Source organism: Hyla sarda, chromosome 4, assembly GCF_029499605.1.
Source record: "Hyla sarda isolate aHylSar1 chromosome 4, aHylSar1.hap1, whole genome shotgun sequence".
NCBI lineage: Eukaryota > Metazoa > Chordata > Amphibia > Anura > Hylidae > Hyla > Hyla sarda.
This window is the reverse complement of record NC_079192.1, coordinates 55,048,399-55,066,925: the sequence shown is the minus strand read 5'-3', so window position 1 is coordinate 55,066,925 and position 18,527 is coordinate 55,048,399. Positions and strand designations below refer to the sequence as shown.

At 46.6% G+C, this 18,527-nt stretch overlaps 1 protein-coding gene across 2 annotated transcripts in view; it reads right to left on the bottom strand.

Moving 5' to 3' along the window:
- Positions 1 to 407: 407 nt before the first annotated feature.
- LOC130367951 (tumor necrosis factor receptor superfamily member 22-like) overlaps positions 408 to 18,527 on the bottom strand; it is a 29,896-nt gene continuing 11,776 nt past the window's right edge. For both annotated transcript variants that reach the window (XM_056571008.1, XM_056571009.1), the window contains exons 4-7: positions 10,108 to 10,222; positions 8,827 to 8,909; positions 6,336 to 6,424; positions 408 to 2,545 (exon numbers count right to left, since the gene is read on the bottom strand). In XM_056571008.1, coding sequence (XP_056426983.1) covers positions 2,312 to 2,545; positions 6,336 to 6,424; positions 8,827 to 8,909; positions 10,108 to 10,222 — 521 coding nt within the window. In that variant the 3' untranslated portion in view covers positions 408 to 2,311. The remainder of the gene's footprint in view (positions 2,546 to 6,335; positions 6,425 to 8,826; positions 8,910 to 10,107; positions 10,223 to 18,527) is intronic.

Here is an 18,527-nt window from a genome sequence, read left to right as displayed (position 1 = left end):
TATGTTTGTCTCAGTTTTATTAAGCACAGGACCCCATAACCATACCCTGGAAGCTTCATTGGGTGGAAGCACTGACACAGATATGTACCCAAACTCCCAGGTTGCGGAGGCTTAGTATTGGCTTGTCGAGCGCACTGGTCCACAGGAATATAAGTGAGATAGATTGAAATGAGGGTAAGGTTCATACACAGACCTATACACGGTCTGACGGGTGAGACAGATTCTCCTGGGCCAGATACGGGGAGTAAATGAACAACCAATGTCAGGTTACAGATAACTGTCTTTACTTGACTAGGGGATATTATAGCTGCAGGTACCTTCTTAACCAACCACCAACACCTTCCCTTTCTTCCCCCAAAACCCTCCATTTCTTTAAGGAAGACAAGACAAAGTGTTGGTACAAACAGGCCACAGCAGTTTACTTTATTAGACAACCAATTAAAACATTATAAAATATAACCGTTGTATGAACATCATACATGTAAACAGAACCCACAACAACTTATAAATTATTCCTAGCGCAGGAGAAGAACCTGAAGGCACCGTTACTGAACCAAAAGTGGGTGGGGCTCCTAGCCGTAGCTCACCTGCCCAGGAGCACCATTTGTGAAGCCCACAAAATTTCCTGTTCCCATGTCCACCTGGACTTCACCATCGGGCCGGGAACCACTCCCAGTCCACCTCCACACTCCATCCAATATGGCCATCATGCCGTCCACTAGTACCTCCAGATCCCTCTCCTGACCCCGCCACAACGGCGACAAGTGACCCCCTTGGAGCCGGATCAACTGTCCGGCTCCATTTTCTGGATGAGATGTAGATGTGAACAAGGCCTAACAGGAATATCTATGCATAAGATCATTTTTAATGACCCCAATTAAAAGATGTAGGTTTATACCTATAGTTATATTGCTTGCTACCACTCTACATTTTCCACACATGGGTTATTGTCCTGTGGTAGCTTGGGGGTGTAGGGTATATGGGGTGTAGCGGTGCAGTACTTTAATGGGGTCTGTTTAACCCTTTCTACTCGTGGTGCCAGGGTGAGGGCTCCTCTGTAATCCTTTCCTACCGCCACCCTTCCCAAGAGCGATAGGGAGGTATGAAATAATTGAATGTCCACAACCGGAGAGTTTGCTGAAAACAGTCAGAACTTTTACTGAAGATTTTATGCAAGCTTTATAACCGGAACAGTCTCTGTACAAGCAAAGTCTCTTAGATATTGACAGTGGTTGGGACCTTAAGCGTTTTAGAGTCCGTAGACTGATATGCACTGTTTCGCTGGATTTAGGGGATTTAGCTGAGGTCCAGCAGTCACGCTAGCTTTAGCGGGGATTCAGTTTAAGACTCACGTTTTGAGTTCACGCTGAGGCCAGCAGACTTCTGGCCTAGCTTGTCTTTGTAAGTTGCGCAGATCCGTCCTAATAGTCCAGCATTCACGAGAGCAGCAACCGAAGAGAGCGATCATTGGCTTCAGCTCCCTTATATGGGCAGGGGCTGGCCTTAAGCTAATTGGTCCAATACTTCTGTCAATTATCTGTACAAAGAGTTATGGGTAATCATGTGGCCCAAGGACCTCCAAAGGTCCTCCAACATACTATAGAGGAATTAACATAGTCACATGACCGAAGGTCCTGCGACACTACCAAGGTAAGCATACTAATGTAATGTTTAAATGTATATATTTAATATAATGTATAAAATTAGAAAAGAAAAGAGGCGACTAGGGGCCGTCCCACCTGGGGGAACCCTACCTGAACGTAGTAAATCTGACTTTGGGGACCACCATACAAGGTACGGTATGCAAAATGACACAGTCATTTTTGTCGTTTTGTGAGATATTCATTTAATGTCCCACTGGGAGTCCTCTGGGGCTTGTGAGTTGGTATCATAGGTCAATGCTTTGTTTTACTCGTGATTATGTCTGTGTGTTGTGAGAATAGTCTCCTCACAGAGGAGAGAGGCGTGATTGGGCCTAGGAAAGACAACATGAAGCCCTCCTGTCTCCTGCAAAGTACCCTTTTATGTCCTGGAGAAGCTGGTGTCCCAGAATTTCTACAGAGGGAGAGAAAAGGACTGTGCCGATAAGTTGTACATTTGTTCCATAGCTTTAGCCTAGGACCTTTAAGGGCTTCGGGCCTGGCCTAGGGTGGCTTAGCTTCCATGATATATATCACCAAGAAGCCTGCAACTGCAGATACGGATTTCAACCAGAAGAAACCAAAGTCTTTTAACCTCACCAGTTGTCCAAACCTCCTCACTGAAGGAAAAGAGAAGGTAGAATTAGTTATTCTAGTACATTAATAGCCCTTTATAGGGTGTTCCCCAGGAGGACATTATACAATCTATCACCATTGCACTGGCCCAAGGGGGAGTTCGGTGGAAGACCTTGATATGATCTGACATCAGCCGTGACCTGCTGTTGCAGCAACACCTTGTCCGCCAGTCCTGCTGGGTTTGTCTCCTGCGACTTTCTCTCTAGGTCACCACATTCAGGTCCATAGCTGCATTCTGTATTATTATCCAAAGATTGACTAGAAGGGGTCTGTAGGGTAAAACAGAAACAGACATTGATATGGTCCTGGGTATATAGAGTGGATACAGCAAAGGGGGAATAACTAGAAAGAAAACAGTAGCATATATCACATTATTAATTATTTTTTATTATTAATTATTATTATTATTATCAGCAGCATCCCCTTGAAAAAAGGGGTAGTATGAGATTATTTAAACATTCATAAGCTGCTTTTTTTTTTTTTCCAGAAACAGCACAATTCTTATCCACAGTCTGTCTGGTATTGCATATATTTTTCTAAATGCTCCATAGTTGCAATACTAGACACACATCATAGGCGTAAGTGGTGCCTTTTGTGGAAGATAGCTGCCATGTGTTTTATTGTCATACAACCCCTTTAATACACATTTAAAAGCACAATGGGGGGAGATTGATCAAATCCTGTCCAGAGGAAAAGTTGCCCATAGCAACCAATCAGATCGCTTCTTTCATTTTGCAGAGGCCTTGTTAAAAATGAAAGAAGCGATCTGATTGGTTGCTATGGACAACTTTTCCTCTGGACAGGTTTTGATAAATCTCCCCCTATATGTGGCTACATACCGTACTGTGTATGCTACAAATATGTGAAGAATCTGTAAAGAAAAAGGAAGCCTGTAGGACTTCCGGTAATTCTCCTGATCGGGTTACTCTCAGGCTGCAGAGATTGCCCAGGACTTTTAGTCATCCTGCGGATTGTCCAGCAGGCAGCAGGTGCTGAAAATAGTTAGTATATGATATGAGGTAGGAATATAATGACGGGATATAAGGTCGGGATATAGGAGGACAGGATAACAGGACAAGATATGAGGACAGGATATGATGTTGGGATATTAGAATGGGATATGAGGTCTGAATATCATAACAGGATAGAAGGACAGGAAATGTGGATGTGATAAGAGGACGTGATATGAGATGGGGATATGAGGTCAGGATAAGAGGATGGGATATGAGGACAGGATATGAGGACAGGATATGAGGATTTGATGTTAGGATATGAAGGGGAGATATGAGGACAGGGTATGAGGTCCAGATATAAAATTATCATGCAGCATGTACCTCTGTCATTCAGGATCTCTTGCTCTTAAAAACATTTTCAGAGCATCAATGCCAGCGTACTTGCTGGGGTACAGCAATATTCATACTTAGCATGCTCGTATCATGTGAGCATGCACAGTTACACTTGAGAAGGTGTGTAAGCTCAGAGATCCATACAGCAGTGATTATATGGCATGATCTTGGATTCCTTTGAAGCAGCAAATGAATGCAGTTGTTAAATTGCAAGTTACATTACTACTTAATAAGAATACAGTATATATCAGGATTTATTCTGGTTTTCCACGTAGCAGGTCTACGACCCTTCACTGGTTAAAAAATGCTACCACTTCTTTAAATTTACAGGTAGAATAACATATAGGAAACTTCAACACTCTAATCTGTAGGCAAAATATTTAAATATTTCTTAACTTATATGTGCATTGTACAGATTTTACCAATACAGAATAAATAATCAAGCGATGAATCCACAAGCCCTTTTAGATAAGCAGACAGTATTTAAATACAGAATAACCACAAACCAAAAAAAAGAAAAGTGCGGAGCGCTCACCGTTCCGATGTCCGGCAGATACCATGAAGTGACTCCAGGACCTCTTCGGTCTATGCGGAGACCAGGCACTGAGAAGACCGCTACGGTCTATGCAGGAGAGTGGCAGGTGGAATGGGGGAGTTCAGACGCAAGGCCACGGCGTCTGAACTCCCCCATTCCACCTGCCACTCTCCTGCATAGACCGTAGCGGTCTTCTCAGTACCTGGTCTCCGCATAGACCGAAGAGGTCCTGGAGTCACTTCATGGTATCTGCCGGACATCGGAACGGTGAGCGCTCCGCACTTTTCTTTTTCTTGTTTGTGGTTATTCATTGCATTCCTATGTTTCCTGTGCGTGCAGCGCTCCCGTCTTTTTCCTCACACCTGATGCACTTGTAGTCATTTTCTGTGCTACCACGGCAGCACCGATATACACAGACTGAGCGGTGGTGCAGACTATTGCTGTTTTCTACGAGTTATTATCTAGTATTTAAATACAGTGACCCCCCCCCCCCCCGACCTACGATGGCCCCGACATACAATCATTTCAACATACCATGGCCTCTCAGAGACCATCGCTTGTTGAAGGCAGCATCAACATATGATGCTTTTGTATGTCGGGGCCATCGCATAAACAGCTATCCGGCAGCGCTGACTACTTCAGCTGCCCCCGGATAGCCATTTACGGTGCCCAGTGTGGTCCGCTGACGATCACTTACCTGTCGGGGCTCCGGCGCGTCCTCTTTGGGATCCCTGCATCTTCGGCGCTCTCCATCGCCATCATCATGTCGTTGCGCACGCCGTCCCGTCACCCAATAGGAGCGGCGTTCGTAGCGACGTGATGGCGGCGACGGAGAGCGAGGATGCCGGGGAAGCAGAGGATGCCGGGGATGTGGCGACAGCGATGGAAGGCGACATCCTGGGCAGCGGTGACGAGCAGTGACGGTCCGGAGCGGCGGGGACAGGCGAGTACAACTTCCTCTACCAGTGGTCTTCAACCTGCTGACCTCCAGATGTTGCAAAACTACAACTCCGAGCATGCCCGGACAGCCGTTGGCTGTCCGGGCATGCTGGGTGTTGTAGTTTTGCAACATCTGGAGGTCCTCAGGTTTTAGACCACTGTCCTATACTTTACATTGCACGGATCCCTCAACATACGATGGTTTCAACAAACGATGGTCCGTTTGGAACGGATTACCATCGTATGTTGAGGGACCACTGTATTGTATATAAAGTCCAATACTTGCATCATGGCAAATAGCACATATGTTATGATATACCAGATGTTCTGCCACGGTTTCATTTATATTTAGCAGCAGCCACAGTAGCACTAATGTACTGAATATATATATATATATATATATATATTATATAGTGCACCAGCAGGAAATATCCCAATATTATCTATGCTCATGAGCTTTCAATCCATCTAGAATAAAGCAGGTGATACAAGAATACTGTCCATGAAAGTCACACATATGGTGCATTCCAAGTCCATACTGTTGGTAGTAGCTCTGGTACATACCAAGTCCATCTTCAAGATAGTAGCACTGGAGGATGTCGTCCATATGCATTCAGCAGAGACCCTCATATTAAGTGCACCAATAGCTAGTAAACATGGATCATCCTTTAGCGCTATAGCTATTCCTGTACTCATAACTTAAAGGCATACTCAACTGGAAAACATTTTTCTTTTAAATGAACTGGTGCCAGAAAGTTTAACAGATTTGTAAATTACTTCTATTAAAAAATCTTAATCCTTCCAGGTCTTATCAGCTGCTGTTATGATCCGCAGGAAGTTCTTTTCTTTTTGAATTTCCTTTCTGTCTGACCACATTGCTCTCTGCTGACACCTCTGTCCATGTCAGAAACTGTCCAGAGCAGGATAGGTTTTCTATGGGGATTTCCTCCTACTCTGGACAGTTCCTGACATGGACAGAGGTGTCAGCAGAGAGCACTGTGGTCAGATAGAAAGGAAATTGAAAAAGAAAAGAACTGAAAGGATTAAGATTTTTTTAATAGAAGTAATTTACAAATCTGTTTAACTTTCTGGAGCACCCCTTTAAATCCAGAGCTTCATGTCGCTTCTTACCACAACCACAAGTTTAGTGGTATCTTTTAAAGTTACATTGGCCTTTTGTCCTGACAGATCTATTCAAAGCTTTCAGAGAATGATTTTCCTCTTTTGTTCATCACTTACTCCGATAAGTCTATATTTCAAAAGACAACAAAAAAAAACTGCAGGACAACCAATGCCGATGATGACGACAGGAATGGTCCAAGATCTGACTGGAAAAAAAAAAAAAATATGACTAATCTTAGTAAGAAGATAAAGAGAGTTACTCTTGCCTCCCCCCCTCAACCCTAGATGGTGGTGACTGACAGCCTGAGCACAGGGAGAAAGAACCTGATTGGCGGGAAGGGACGTGGCGAGCGAGACTGTATGCGCTTACTGAGACTTTATAACCAGTCACGGCTGCCGTGATTAAACTTAGTTTTTAGCTCTATCTGGCATCACAGAGCTGAGGGATGGGGGCCAGTGTATGAGGCCCCGGGGCCCTTAAGGCCCCCATACACATTAGGTAATTCCTGACAGGATTAGCCAACCATCTAGTGTGTATGGGGTTCCCTGGCTAAGTCCTAAAGGGGTATTCCAGGCCAAAACTTTTTTTTATATATCAACTGGCTCTGGAAAGTTAAACAGATTTGTAAATTACTTCTATTAAGGAATCTTAATCCTTCCAATAGTTATAAGCTTCTAAAGTTGAGTTGCTGTTTTCTGTCTAACTGCTTTCTGATGACTCACGTCCCAGAAGCTGTGCAGGATATTTTCCCATCATGCAGAGCTCCCGGGACGTGACATCATCATTGAGCAGTTAGACAGAAAACTTCAACAGCTAATAACTATTGGAAGGATTAAGATTTTTTAATAGAAGTAATTTACAAATCTGTTTAACTTTCCGGAGCCAGTTAATATATTTTAAAAAAAAGTTTTTGCCTGGAATACCCCTTTAAGTGCACATACTTGGGGTAAAATAGGATCGGGCATGTTCAACTTCAACAAGCCTAATCTTTTAGTGATAAGCTTCTGTTTGCCTTCTAGCGATAGCCCCTGCCCTTATGCCCTATAAGCACCTAAGGACTTCAAAGCCTGGGGTTCAGGTCATTGAAATAAGCCAAACTCTGCAGAAGGAAAGGAGAAAGTACTGCTTTCATGCACTGGAGTTGGTTCTGGTACCATATTAATGAACTGAGCTTGTTTTTGGTACTGTGTTGAGTATTTACTTAGGGGGTCTGGTCTAAGGTCTGAAATATTTTAGAGGTCCCTATATGTTGTTTGTACTAGTTTGTGGTCCAACAAAATTGAGCTCTTTATATATTTTTGCTGTCTTAGTCGCCCAGATTTCAACAGTACTGTTACATTCTTGCTACAACCTCAGGTTTCTAAGATCACAGCAGTACTGGTGGTACTGTCATCAGGGGCCCAGGCCAAATTAAACATAAATTAAACATAAATTAAACATGTCTTCTGGCTCTGCCCCCGCCCCACTGCCAGAGGTAGGGCCAAGAGAGACTACACAGTGCCATCTGTGAGAAGGCAAGAACAAATGGATCCCGAGACCACTTAGACATACAGTACGTAGGTGCAGTATGTAATGTGCGCATTGGAATGCAGCATGGAGATTCCATTGCAGCAGAGTCCCGTTGAATTCAATGGGATTCTGCTGCTCTGTGCACACGGTGGAATTTTCATGCCAGATGTTTCCGACACATTCATTCCTTATGCGGAGTCCGTACGGAATGCATAGTCGTCTATGCCGGTGCCCCACAGTTTGCAGAAGGGAGAATCTCCGTGTGGACACTCCATCATGTGAACATAGCCTTACTGTGCAAGCACTAGATTTCCGAGTGGGCTTGTGCACTATGTCACTACTGGGGAGGCCAATTAATATTTATGGGGAGGTGTTCTTTCTGGAGCGGGCCAGGCATTTGTAGCAGCACATTTAGGAGCTCAGTAACGCCCCCAGTGCACCAAAAAAACTGACTTCCATATTACTGTTAATGCAAGTTTCTCAAAAACAGCGCAATGCAGACATAAGAGGAACCTACCAATGTGATTAGTGTCATGAGAGCAGTTAGTATGGGCTACCTTGCTGAAAGATAAACGTCTGTAAATATATGTAGGATTCCATAGGAGAAAGTCCAACATTTTGTTCTAATGAATTCAAATTTACAGTTTTCATGTAGATCCATTCACAGTTTTATTCAGAAGTCAATTCACAGTTTTATTGTAGATTCATAGTTCAAGACACTATTGCCATCAACAACCTCGGTATTTGATAACAATGACAAGGTACAGACAGTCCACTTTGCCTATATCTAGGGGGGTAGCAAGAGCGTAAAAAACAACATTGGAATCAGGGCACCCTGAGACTACAAATAAATATATAAAAATTCAATTTGGACTGACCACAAGTCCTCTGTATTATTAAGAAGGTCTTATCTGGGGTCTGTATTAGTTTAGGGAATCTTGTCTGTGGTACATTGGGGCATGCCCTATAGAAAAAGTGAGACATTATCCTAAACAATTTTTACCCTGGATGCCCATTATTGAAATCGTTTTTATCTTTTTCCTGAAAAGTTGCCATTTATGTTGTATACCAAGGAAATGTTTGACATTTTAGTCTTACCTGATAGACGGGTTCTTACAGGAACACATACGATATCTGATGTGGTATTACAAGTTTGCTGCAAAACCTGTCCGCTAGGACAACTAAAAGACAAAAGGAACAAGACAAAAAAACTGCAAACAACGGTCCATATTTAGTAAGAATTGTGTGTCTATAAAAAGTCTAAATACCAAGCTGCCCTTTAAGCTACCCTTTTGAGCGCTGATCACGTAGATCAGTGCTTGTTTATTGAGCCCATCACATGGCTCAAACACTGATGAAGTTGATCGGTACTCGTTTATACAGCCTATGACATGGCTCAAGTGCTGATCTAGATTGGGGCTTGTTTATACAGCCTATCCTATGGCTCAAGCGCTGATGTTGTAGATCAGTGCTCGTTCATAGAGTCTATCACATGGCTCAAGCGCTGTGTCAGGAGGATCACACAAACAATCACTGGGTCGTTACTGCAGCCCTTTTTCAGCAATAAGCTATTGGCCGCATCTCCTTTACAGGGCCCCTGGCTCTGCCGCCACTCCATTAAAGGTGTACTCCAGGGACATAGATATATTGCCTCAAAGCCACCACATTACTTGGATATGTTCATTGTAAATGGTCCTGCCTGATATGAAGATTGTTCTCTCTGGCTGCTTGATATTCTTTGCCATTCTTCCCTCCCTCTGCAGCAAATTCTACAAGTCACGGGCTCTGCTTATAATGCCGGCCAGCTCCCTCTGTGAGAGAAGCCCCCACCTTCCTGCTCTCTGAGCAAAGAGATAGTGTCTGATTGGTCACACACACCTCCCAGCACTAAGGGAAGCATGAAACATTAGTGCAGGGCAGAAACCACCTTGCCTGTTTCTCTTAGGAGGGTGGGGGCTGCTTTCAGAGAAGACTTGGACAAAGACACAGTGGATGGCTGGATGATGTGTCTCCCCTCTTTCAGTTGTCACTTACAAGCAGGGTGTTCGGTTAATACATCATCCAGCCATCCACTGTGTCTTTGTCCAAGTCTTCTCTGAAAGCAGCTCCCCATCAACCAGGTGTTAATAACCTATCCTGTGTCCTGTGGATAGGTGATAAGTTAAAATAATAATAGGTACAGTGTTCCCTACAGTGATACATGTCCCCCCAAAATAAATATCCTAATGCATGCACAATTTTAATTGATTTTGTCACCATAAGTGCACCTTTCATGGCTGCAAGTGCCTATTACTGTCCCCATACAAATGCTACATTATGTATTGTGCAGAAATAGTTATTTATACTAAGGTCATATAACTCCTGGACACTTCCACATACCTTGAGCTACACAGCAGACACTTGTTACATGGAGAATTGGCAGGGCAGTAGGTTCCATTCTTGCACTGACAAACTGTGTTTTTAGTGATGTTACATGGTGACAGCTCTTCCTGATCTTCAATCACGAGACAAAAAAGGAGAACTAGAATAAACTACTAATCTGTTAATGATAAAGTAAGCAGTGTAAACCTTGTACTTGTAATGAAATGTCAAACACAGACAAGGAAGATGTTTTCTATATTTCCATGATGGTAATTTCCTTGTAAAACTATACTTTAAGGGGTTATCCACCACAAGGTGATTTTAGTACGTACCTGGCAGACAGTAATGGACATGCTTAGGAAGGATCTGCGCTTGTATTGGGGCTAAATGGCTATGTTGTGAGATTACCATAACACTGTGGCTAGCTTTTTGTGAACTGGTATTTCCTGTTTGAGTTTTTCTTTTTTGACTACAAATCCCATAATTCCATTTTCCTCCGTCCCACACATCAGCCACCCCACCCATTGAAACATAAATGAGCTGCATCCATTCAAAAGACCTGTGGTTTTCAATCAGGGTGCCTACAGCTGTTGCATTAGTTGCAGATTGATCCCTCCACCCATTGAAGCAGACAGGCTCCCTGTCATCAGCTGACTAGTGAGTCAGGTCTCGGCCACATTGCAGCCTGGGAGACAACATTCATTTTGTATGCTGTTAAAAATAAACATTTGGATGAAAATTACAGAAGAATTGTGAGAAAACCGTCACACACCGGTACAGACACTATATTATGAATTACACTTAACTTTACAGCCCGTGTAGCATAGTCAAATAAAAAAAAGATCCTGCAATTAAAGTGCCACAATCAGGCTACGTTCACACTTCCGTTGTGCTTGGACCCGTTAAGCGCCCGCTCTTTGTGGTCTAACCCTAAACAGGTTGGATCACAACTGACACCGTCGGGTCCCATGAGGTCTGTCCTGCTTTTCCCCATCGCTAACGATATCCCTGCTTTTATTTCTACTTTAAAATGACTATAAATTCCTTTTTTCTACCTCACTTAGGCTGCTCGTTTCTTGCGCTGTGTGCAGAGAGGAAGGGGGAGTTACCCAGCAGGCGCGACGTCATCTGCAGCCTGGTCCGGCTCACTTCCGCCCCTCTTGCTGCGATCCCTCTCCTGAGGTATATTCATATATTTGGTGTCCCAGTACCGCATTTCATACAGTACTTATTTATCTATGGGTTCCCGTAGCCAGAGTCCCTAGGACTTCGTAATCTCTGTTAGTCAGTCGGCCCCTAGTCGCCTCTATTATAGTATATAGATTTCTAATTTGTCCATAGAATAATGTATATAGTATTATTTCTGTATATAAATGGTTAATTACCTGTTTCTATTAGCGTTGCAGGACCTGCGGGTCATGTGACAAGGTGAACTCTATGGTTTTAGCTTAAGGACCTTTGGAGGCCCTCTTACGTCAGTAATCCCATCACACCATGTACTGGTGAATGGCAGACGTTTGGACCAATCAGAATCGCCACGCCCCCTGCCCATATAAGGGAGCGGCGGCCATCTTCTCGCTCTCTTTCTCCTGGCTCTTGATGAGAGAAGACCTATATCGCAATAATCGCAGTGAGTTAGGCCTGAGCCTTGCGGGACAGATTTTTGAAGGACTTTCTCAAGTGTTTGAATCTCACTCCCGCTCAGAGGTACGCCTCCGTCTCTATGAACGACGCCAGAAGCCAGGTGAGCATATGCAGTGGCTTTGCAGAGCGCATTAGAGGCGGTACAGAAGTTGGACGGCATCACGCCCAATCAGGGCAATCGAGTACTGATAGACCGTTTTATAGAGGGAGCACTAAACAAATGGGACAAGGCTCAACTTAGGATGCTGGCCGCACAGAATCCCGACATGGCCTTCCCAGCCTTTAAGAGACTAGCGGTGAAAGTAATAGAATCGGAGCCTCAGACAGAAGAAATTAGTGTCCCTACTACAGACTCTCAGAGTCCTTCGCCCCAACCGCCTGTCCCTTCTCAATCTGCCCCACCAACATCTAATCCTAGCCCTTGGACTGCTGACTTACAAGACATTAAACAGGACATTGAACAGTTAGCCAAGGCTTTCAAAGAAATGGCAGTACGGCCAAACCCTTCCAGATCTGCAACACCACCACCTAAGAAGGCTGACCCTCGCCCTGTCACTCCACCTAGTGTTCCTCCTGTGAGACCACCTGGATGCCAAAGACCCGTTTGCAGTTATTGTAACAAGAATGGACACTGGAAGAGCCAATGCTGGGCTTTAAATGGGCGTCCCCTGGGGTCGAGGACCGCACCCCAGGAGGGAGTAGAGATTGAAGGTCCAGAATCAACCAGCGACAAGAAAGGACTATCTATGTATGTAGCTGCTTGCCCCTATGTACAGGTGATGATTGAAGGTGTCCCGTTACAAGCTCTGATAGATACGGGGTCTCAGGTATCCACTATGCCACAGGGGGTTTTCTATAAGTACTGGGGCCCAGAAAGGTTGTGTGACCCTCAGGAAGCGGACTTCAGAGTAATTGCAGGAAACGGGAAACCAGTACCCAGACATGGTTACTGGGAGCCCACGGTGCAGGTGGGAAAACATGTGTTAGGAAGGCAAGGGGTGATTGTCACAAATGTCAGAGATGAGGGAGCGGCCGATTTCATTTTAGGCATGAATATTATGAGGCACTGTTTTGATGATATTGTCTGTGCACTGCATGCATCTCTCCCTCACTTGTCACCCCCAGGCCGGCGAGCTGCCCAACACCACCTCAAAACCCTTCAAGCAGAACAGAAGTTCATGAATCATCATGGAGAAATCTGCCAAGTAAGGACTCAAGATATCCGAGCCATTAGCCTACAGCCACAGACAGAGACAGTTATTTGGTGCCGTGCCCGACCCGGGGTGAAAAATCAAGATTACCAAACGCTCTTGGAGCCCCTTCTGTTGGAAGATTGTCCTTTGGTGCGAGCTGCTCGAAGCCTTGTGACCGTACGGAATGGGAATGTCCCAATGAGGCTTATCAATCTCTCTCAAGTTGCTGTCCAGCTACCCAAGTACACCCCAGTGGCTACGTTACACCATCTAGACATCAGAGATGTAGTCTCGAAGTCACAGGTGGTCCAATCTGGACCTGACCAGATCCCTGCAGAACCTTGGTGGAACCAGGTGCAGATAGGAGACGAAGACACCTCCAAGGAACAGGTGGAAGGAGTCATCCAGGTGGCTAAGAAACATCAAGAGGCTTTTAGCAAATTTCCCACAGACTTTGGCAGGACCGCTGTCACGATGCCGGCTGGCAGGTAGTGGATCCTCTGTGCCAGAGAGGGATTGGCGTGGACCGTGCTAGTGGATCGGTTCTAAGCCACTACTGGTTTTCACCAGAGCCCGCCGCAAAGCGGGATGGTCTTGCTGCGGCGGTAGTGACCAGGTCGTATCCACTAGCAACGGCTCAACCTCTCTGGCTGCTGAAGATAGGCGCGGTACAAGGGAGTAGACAGAAGCAAGGTCGGACGTAGCAGAAGGTCGGGGCAGGCAGCAAGGATCGTAGTCAGGGGCAACGGCAGGAGGTCTGGAACACAGGCTAGGAACACACAAGGAAACGCTTTCACTGGCACAATGGCAACAAGATCCGGCAAGGAAGTGCAGGGGAAGTGAGGTGATATAGGGAAGTGCACAGGTGAAGACACTAATTGGAATCACTGCGCCAATCAGCGGCGCAGTGGCCCTTTAAATCGCAAAGACCCGGCGCGCGCGCGCCCTAGGGAGCAGGGCCGCGCGCGCCGGGACAGGACCGAGGGAGAGCGAGTCAGGTACGGGAGCCGGGGTGCGCATCGCGAGCGGGCGCTACCCGCATCGCGAATCGCACCCCGGCTGGAAGCGGAATCGCAGCGCCCCGGGTCAGTGGATCTGACCGGAGCGCTGCAGCGGGAAGAGTGTAGCGAGCGCTCCGGGGAGGAGCGGGGACCCGGAGCGCTCAGCGTAACAGTACCCCCCCCCTTGGGTCTCCCCCTCTTCTTAGAGCCTGAGAACCTGAGGAGCAGACTTTTGTCTAGGATGTTGTCCTCAGGTTCCCAGGATCTCTCTTCAGGACCACAACCCTCCCAGTCCACTAAAAAAAAAGTTTTCCCTCTGACCTTTTTAGAAGCTAAGATCTCTTTGACAGAAAAGATGTCCGAGGAGCCGGAAACAGGAGTGGGAGGAACAGATTTGGGAGAAAAACGGTTGAGGATGAGTGGTTTAAGAAGAGAGACGTGAAAGGCATTAGGGATACGAAGAGAAGGAGGAAGAAGAAGTTTGTAAGAGACAGGATTAATTTGACACAAAATTTTGAAAGGACCAAGATAGCGTGGTCCCAACTTGTAGCTAGGGACACGGAAGCGGACATATTTAGCGGAGAGCCATACCTTGTCTCCAGGGGAAAAAACGGGAGGAGCTCTTCTTTTCTTATCCGCGAACTTCTTCATGCGTGATGAAGCCTGTAAGAGAGAATTTTGGGTCTCTCTCCATATGGTGGAAAGGTCACGAGAAATTTCATCCACAGCGGGCAGACCAGAGGGCAAGGGGGTAGGGAGGGGGGGAAGAGGGTGACGGCCGTACACCACGAAAAATGGGGATTTGGAGGAAGATTCAGAGACTCTGAAGTTGTACGAGAATTCGGCCCATGGAAGGAGATCTGCCCAGTCATCCTGGCGGGAGGAAACAAAATGTCGCAAATAATCACCCAAGACCTGGTTAATTCTTTCTACTTGTCCATTGGACTGGGGATGATATGCAGAAGAAAAATTTAATTTAATCTTGAGTTGTTTACAGAGAGCCCTCCAGAATTTAGACACGAATTGGACGCCTCTATCCGAGACGATCTGCGTAGGCAACCCGTGAAGACGAAAAATGTGTACAAAAAATTGTTTAGCCAACTGAGGCGCTGAAGGAAGACCAGGAAGAGGGATGAAATGTGCCATTTTGGAGAATCGATCAACGACCACCCAAATAACAGTGTTGCCACGGGAAGGGGGTAAATCAGTAATAAAATCCATACCAATCAGAGACCAAGGCTGTTCGGGGACAGGCAGGGGATGAAGAAAACCAGCGGGCTTCTGGCGAGGAGTCTTATCCCGGGCACAGATAGTGCAGGCTCGCACAAAGTCCACAACATCCGTCTCCAGAGTCGGCCACCAATAGAAGCGGGAGATGAGTTGCACAGATTTCTTGATGCCCACATGACCTGCGAGATGGGAGGAGTGACCCCATTTGAGGATTCCGAGGCGTTGGCGTGGAGAAACAAAGGTCTTTCCTGGAGGAGTTTGTCTGATGGAGGCAGGAGAAGTGGAGATCAGGCAGTCAGGTGGAATGATGTGTTGCGGAGAGAGTTCAACTTCTGAGGCATCCGAGGAACGAGAGAGAGCATCGGCCCTAATGTTCTTATCGGCAGGACGAAAGTGAATCTCAAAATTAAATCGGGCAAAGAACAGAGACCACCGGGCCTGGCGAGGATTCAGCCGTTGGGCAGACTGGAGGTATGAGAGGTTCTTGTGGTCGGTGTAAATAATAACTGGAAATCTTGATCCCTCCAGCAGATGCCTCCATTCCTCAAGTGCTAATTTAATGGCTAGAAGCTCTCGATCCCCGATGGAGTAGTTCCTCTCCGCCGGAGAGAAGGTCCTAGAAAAAAAACCACAAGTGACAGCATGCCCGGAAGAATTTTTTTGTAGAAGAACAGCTCCAGCTCCCACTGAGGAGGCATCAACCTCCAATAGGAAGGGTTTGGAAGGGTCAGGTCTGGAGAGCACGGGAGCCGAAGAAAAGGCAGACTTGAGTCGTTTAAAGGCGTCTTCCGCTTGAGGAGGCCAAGACTTGGGATCGGCATTTTTTTTGGTTAAAGCCACGATAGGAGCCACCACGGTAGAAAAATGTGGAATAAATTGCCTGTAATAATTGGCGAACCCCAAAAAGCGTTGGATAGCACGGAGTCCAGAGGGGCGTGACCAATCTAAGACGGCAGAGAGTTTGTCTGGATCCATTTGTAGTCCCTGGCCAGAGACCAAATATCCTAGAAAAGGAAGAGATTGGCATTCAAACAGACATTTCTCAATTTTGGCATAGAGTTGATTGTCACGAAGTCTCTGAAGAACCATACGGACATGCTGGCGGTGTTCTTCTAGATTGGCAGAAAAAATTAGGATATCGTCCAGATATACAACAACACAGGAGTATAACAGATCACGAAAAATTTCATTAACAAAGTCTTGGAAGACAGCAGGGGCGTTGCACAGGCCAAAGGGCATGACCAGATACTCAAAGTGTCCATCCCTGGTGTTAAATGCCGTTTTCCACTCATCCCCCTCTCTGATGCGGATGAGGTTATAGGCGCCTCTTAAGTCCAATTTAGTAAAGATGCGGGCACCTTGGAGGCGATCAAAGAGTTCAGAGATGAGGGGTAGGGGGTAGCGGTTCTTAACCGTGATTTTATTAAGACCGCGGTAGTCAATGCAAGGACGTAGGGAGCCATCTTTTTTGGACACAAAGAAAAATCCGGCTCCGGCAGGAGAGGAGGATTTACGGATAAAGCCCTTTTTTAAATTTTCCTGGACGTATTCCGACATGGCAAGAGTCTCTGGGGCAGAGAGAGGATAAATTCTGCCCCGGGGTGGAGTAGTGCCCGGGAGGAGGTCGATAGGACAATCATAAGGCCTGTGAGGAGGTAGAGTCTCAGCTTGTTTTTTGCAGAAAACATCCGCGAAGTCCATATAGGCCTTAGGGAGACCGGTTACTGGAGGAACCACAGAGTCACGGCAAGGGTTACTGGGAACCGGTTTTAGACAGTCCTTGGAACAAGAGGGCCCCCAACTCTTGATCTCCCCAGTGGACCAATCCAGGGTTGGGGAATGAAGTTGAAGCCAGGGAAGTCCAAGGAGAATTTCCGAGGTGCAATTGGGGAGGACCAAAAGTTCAATCCTCTCGTGATGAGATCCGATGCTCATAAGAAGGGGCTCCGTGCGGAAACGTATGGTACAGTCCAATCTTTCATTGTTTACACAATTGATGTAAAGGGGTCTGGCGAGACTGGTCACTGGGATGTTGAACCTGTTGACGAGAGAGGCCAAAATAAAATTTCCTGCAGATCCAGAGTCCAAGAAGGCCACAGTAGAGAAGGAGAAGGCAGAGGCAGACATCCGCACAGGCACAGTAAGACGTGGAGAAGCAGAGTAGACATCAAGGACTGTCTCACCTTTGTGCGGAGTCAGCGTACGTCTTTCCAGGCGGGGAGGACGGATAGGACAATCCCTCAGGAAGTGTTCGGTACTAGCACAGTACAGGCAGAGGTTCTCCATGCGGCGTCGTGTCCTCTCTTGAGGTGTCAGGCGAGACCGGTCGACCTGCATAGCCTCCACGGCGGGAGGCACAGGAACGGATTGCAGAGGACCAGAGGAGAGAGGAGCCGAGGAGAAGAAACGCCTCGTGCGAACAGAGTCCATATCTTGGCGGAGCTCCTGACGCCTTTCGGAAAAACGCATGTCAATGCGAGTGGCTAGGTGAATAAGTTCATGTAGATTAGCAGGAATTTCTCGTGCGGCCAGAACATCTTTAATGTTGCTGGATAGGCCTTTTTTAAAGGTCGCGCAGAGGGCCTCATTATTCCAGGATAATTCTGAAGCAAGAGTACGGAATTGTACGGCATACTCGCCAACGGAAGAATTACCCTGGACCAGGTTCAACAGGGCAGTCTCAGCAGAAGAGGCTCGGGCAGGTTCCTCAAAGACACTTCGGATTTCCGAGAAGAAGGAGTGTACAGAGGCAGTGACGGGGTCATTGCGGTCCCAGAGCGGTGTGGCCCAAGACAGGGCTTTTCCAGAGAGAAGGCTGACTACGAAAGCCACCTTAGACCTTTCAGTGGGAAACAGGTCCGACATCATCTCCAGATGCAGGGAACATTGGGAAAGAAAGCCACGGCAAAACTTAGAGTCCCCATCAAATTTATCCGGCAAGGATAGGCGTAGACCAGGAGCGGCCACTCGCTGCGGAGGAGGTGCAGGAGCTGGCGGAGGAGATGACTGCTGAAGCTGTGGTAGTAACTGCTGTAGCATAACGGTCAGTTGAGACAGCTGTTGGCCTTGTTGCGCTATCTGTTGTGACTGCTGGGCGACCACCGTGGTAAGGTCAGCGACAACTGGCAGAGGAACTTCAGCGGGATCCATGGCCGGATCTACTGTCACGATGCCGGCTGGCAGGTAGTGGATCCTCTGTGCCAGAGAGGGATTGGCGTGGACCGTGCTAGTGGATCGGTTCTAAGCCACTACTGGTTTTCACCAGAGCCCGCCGCAAAGCGGGATGGTCTTGCTGCGGCGGTAGTGACCAGGTCGTATCCACTAGCAACGGCTCAACCTCTCTGGCTGCTGAAGATAGGCGCGGTACAAG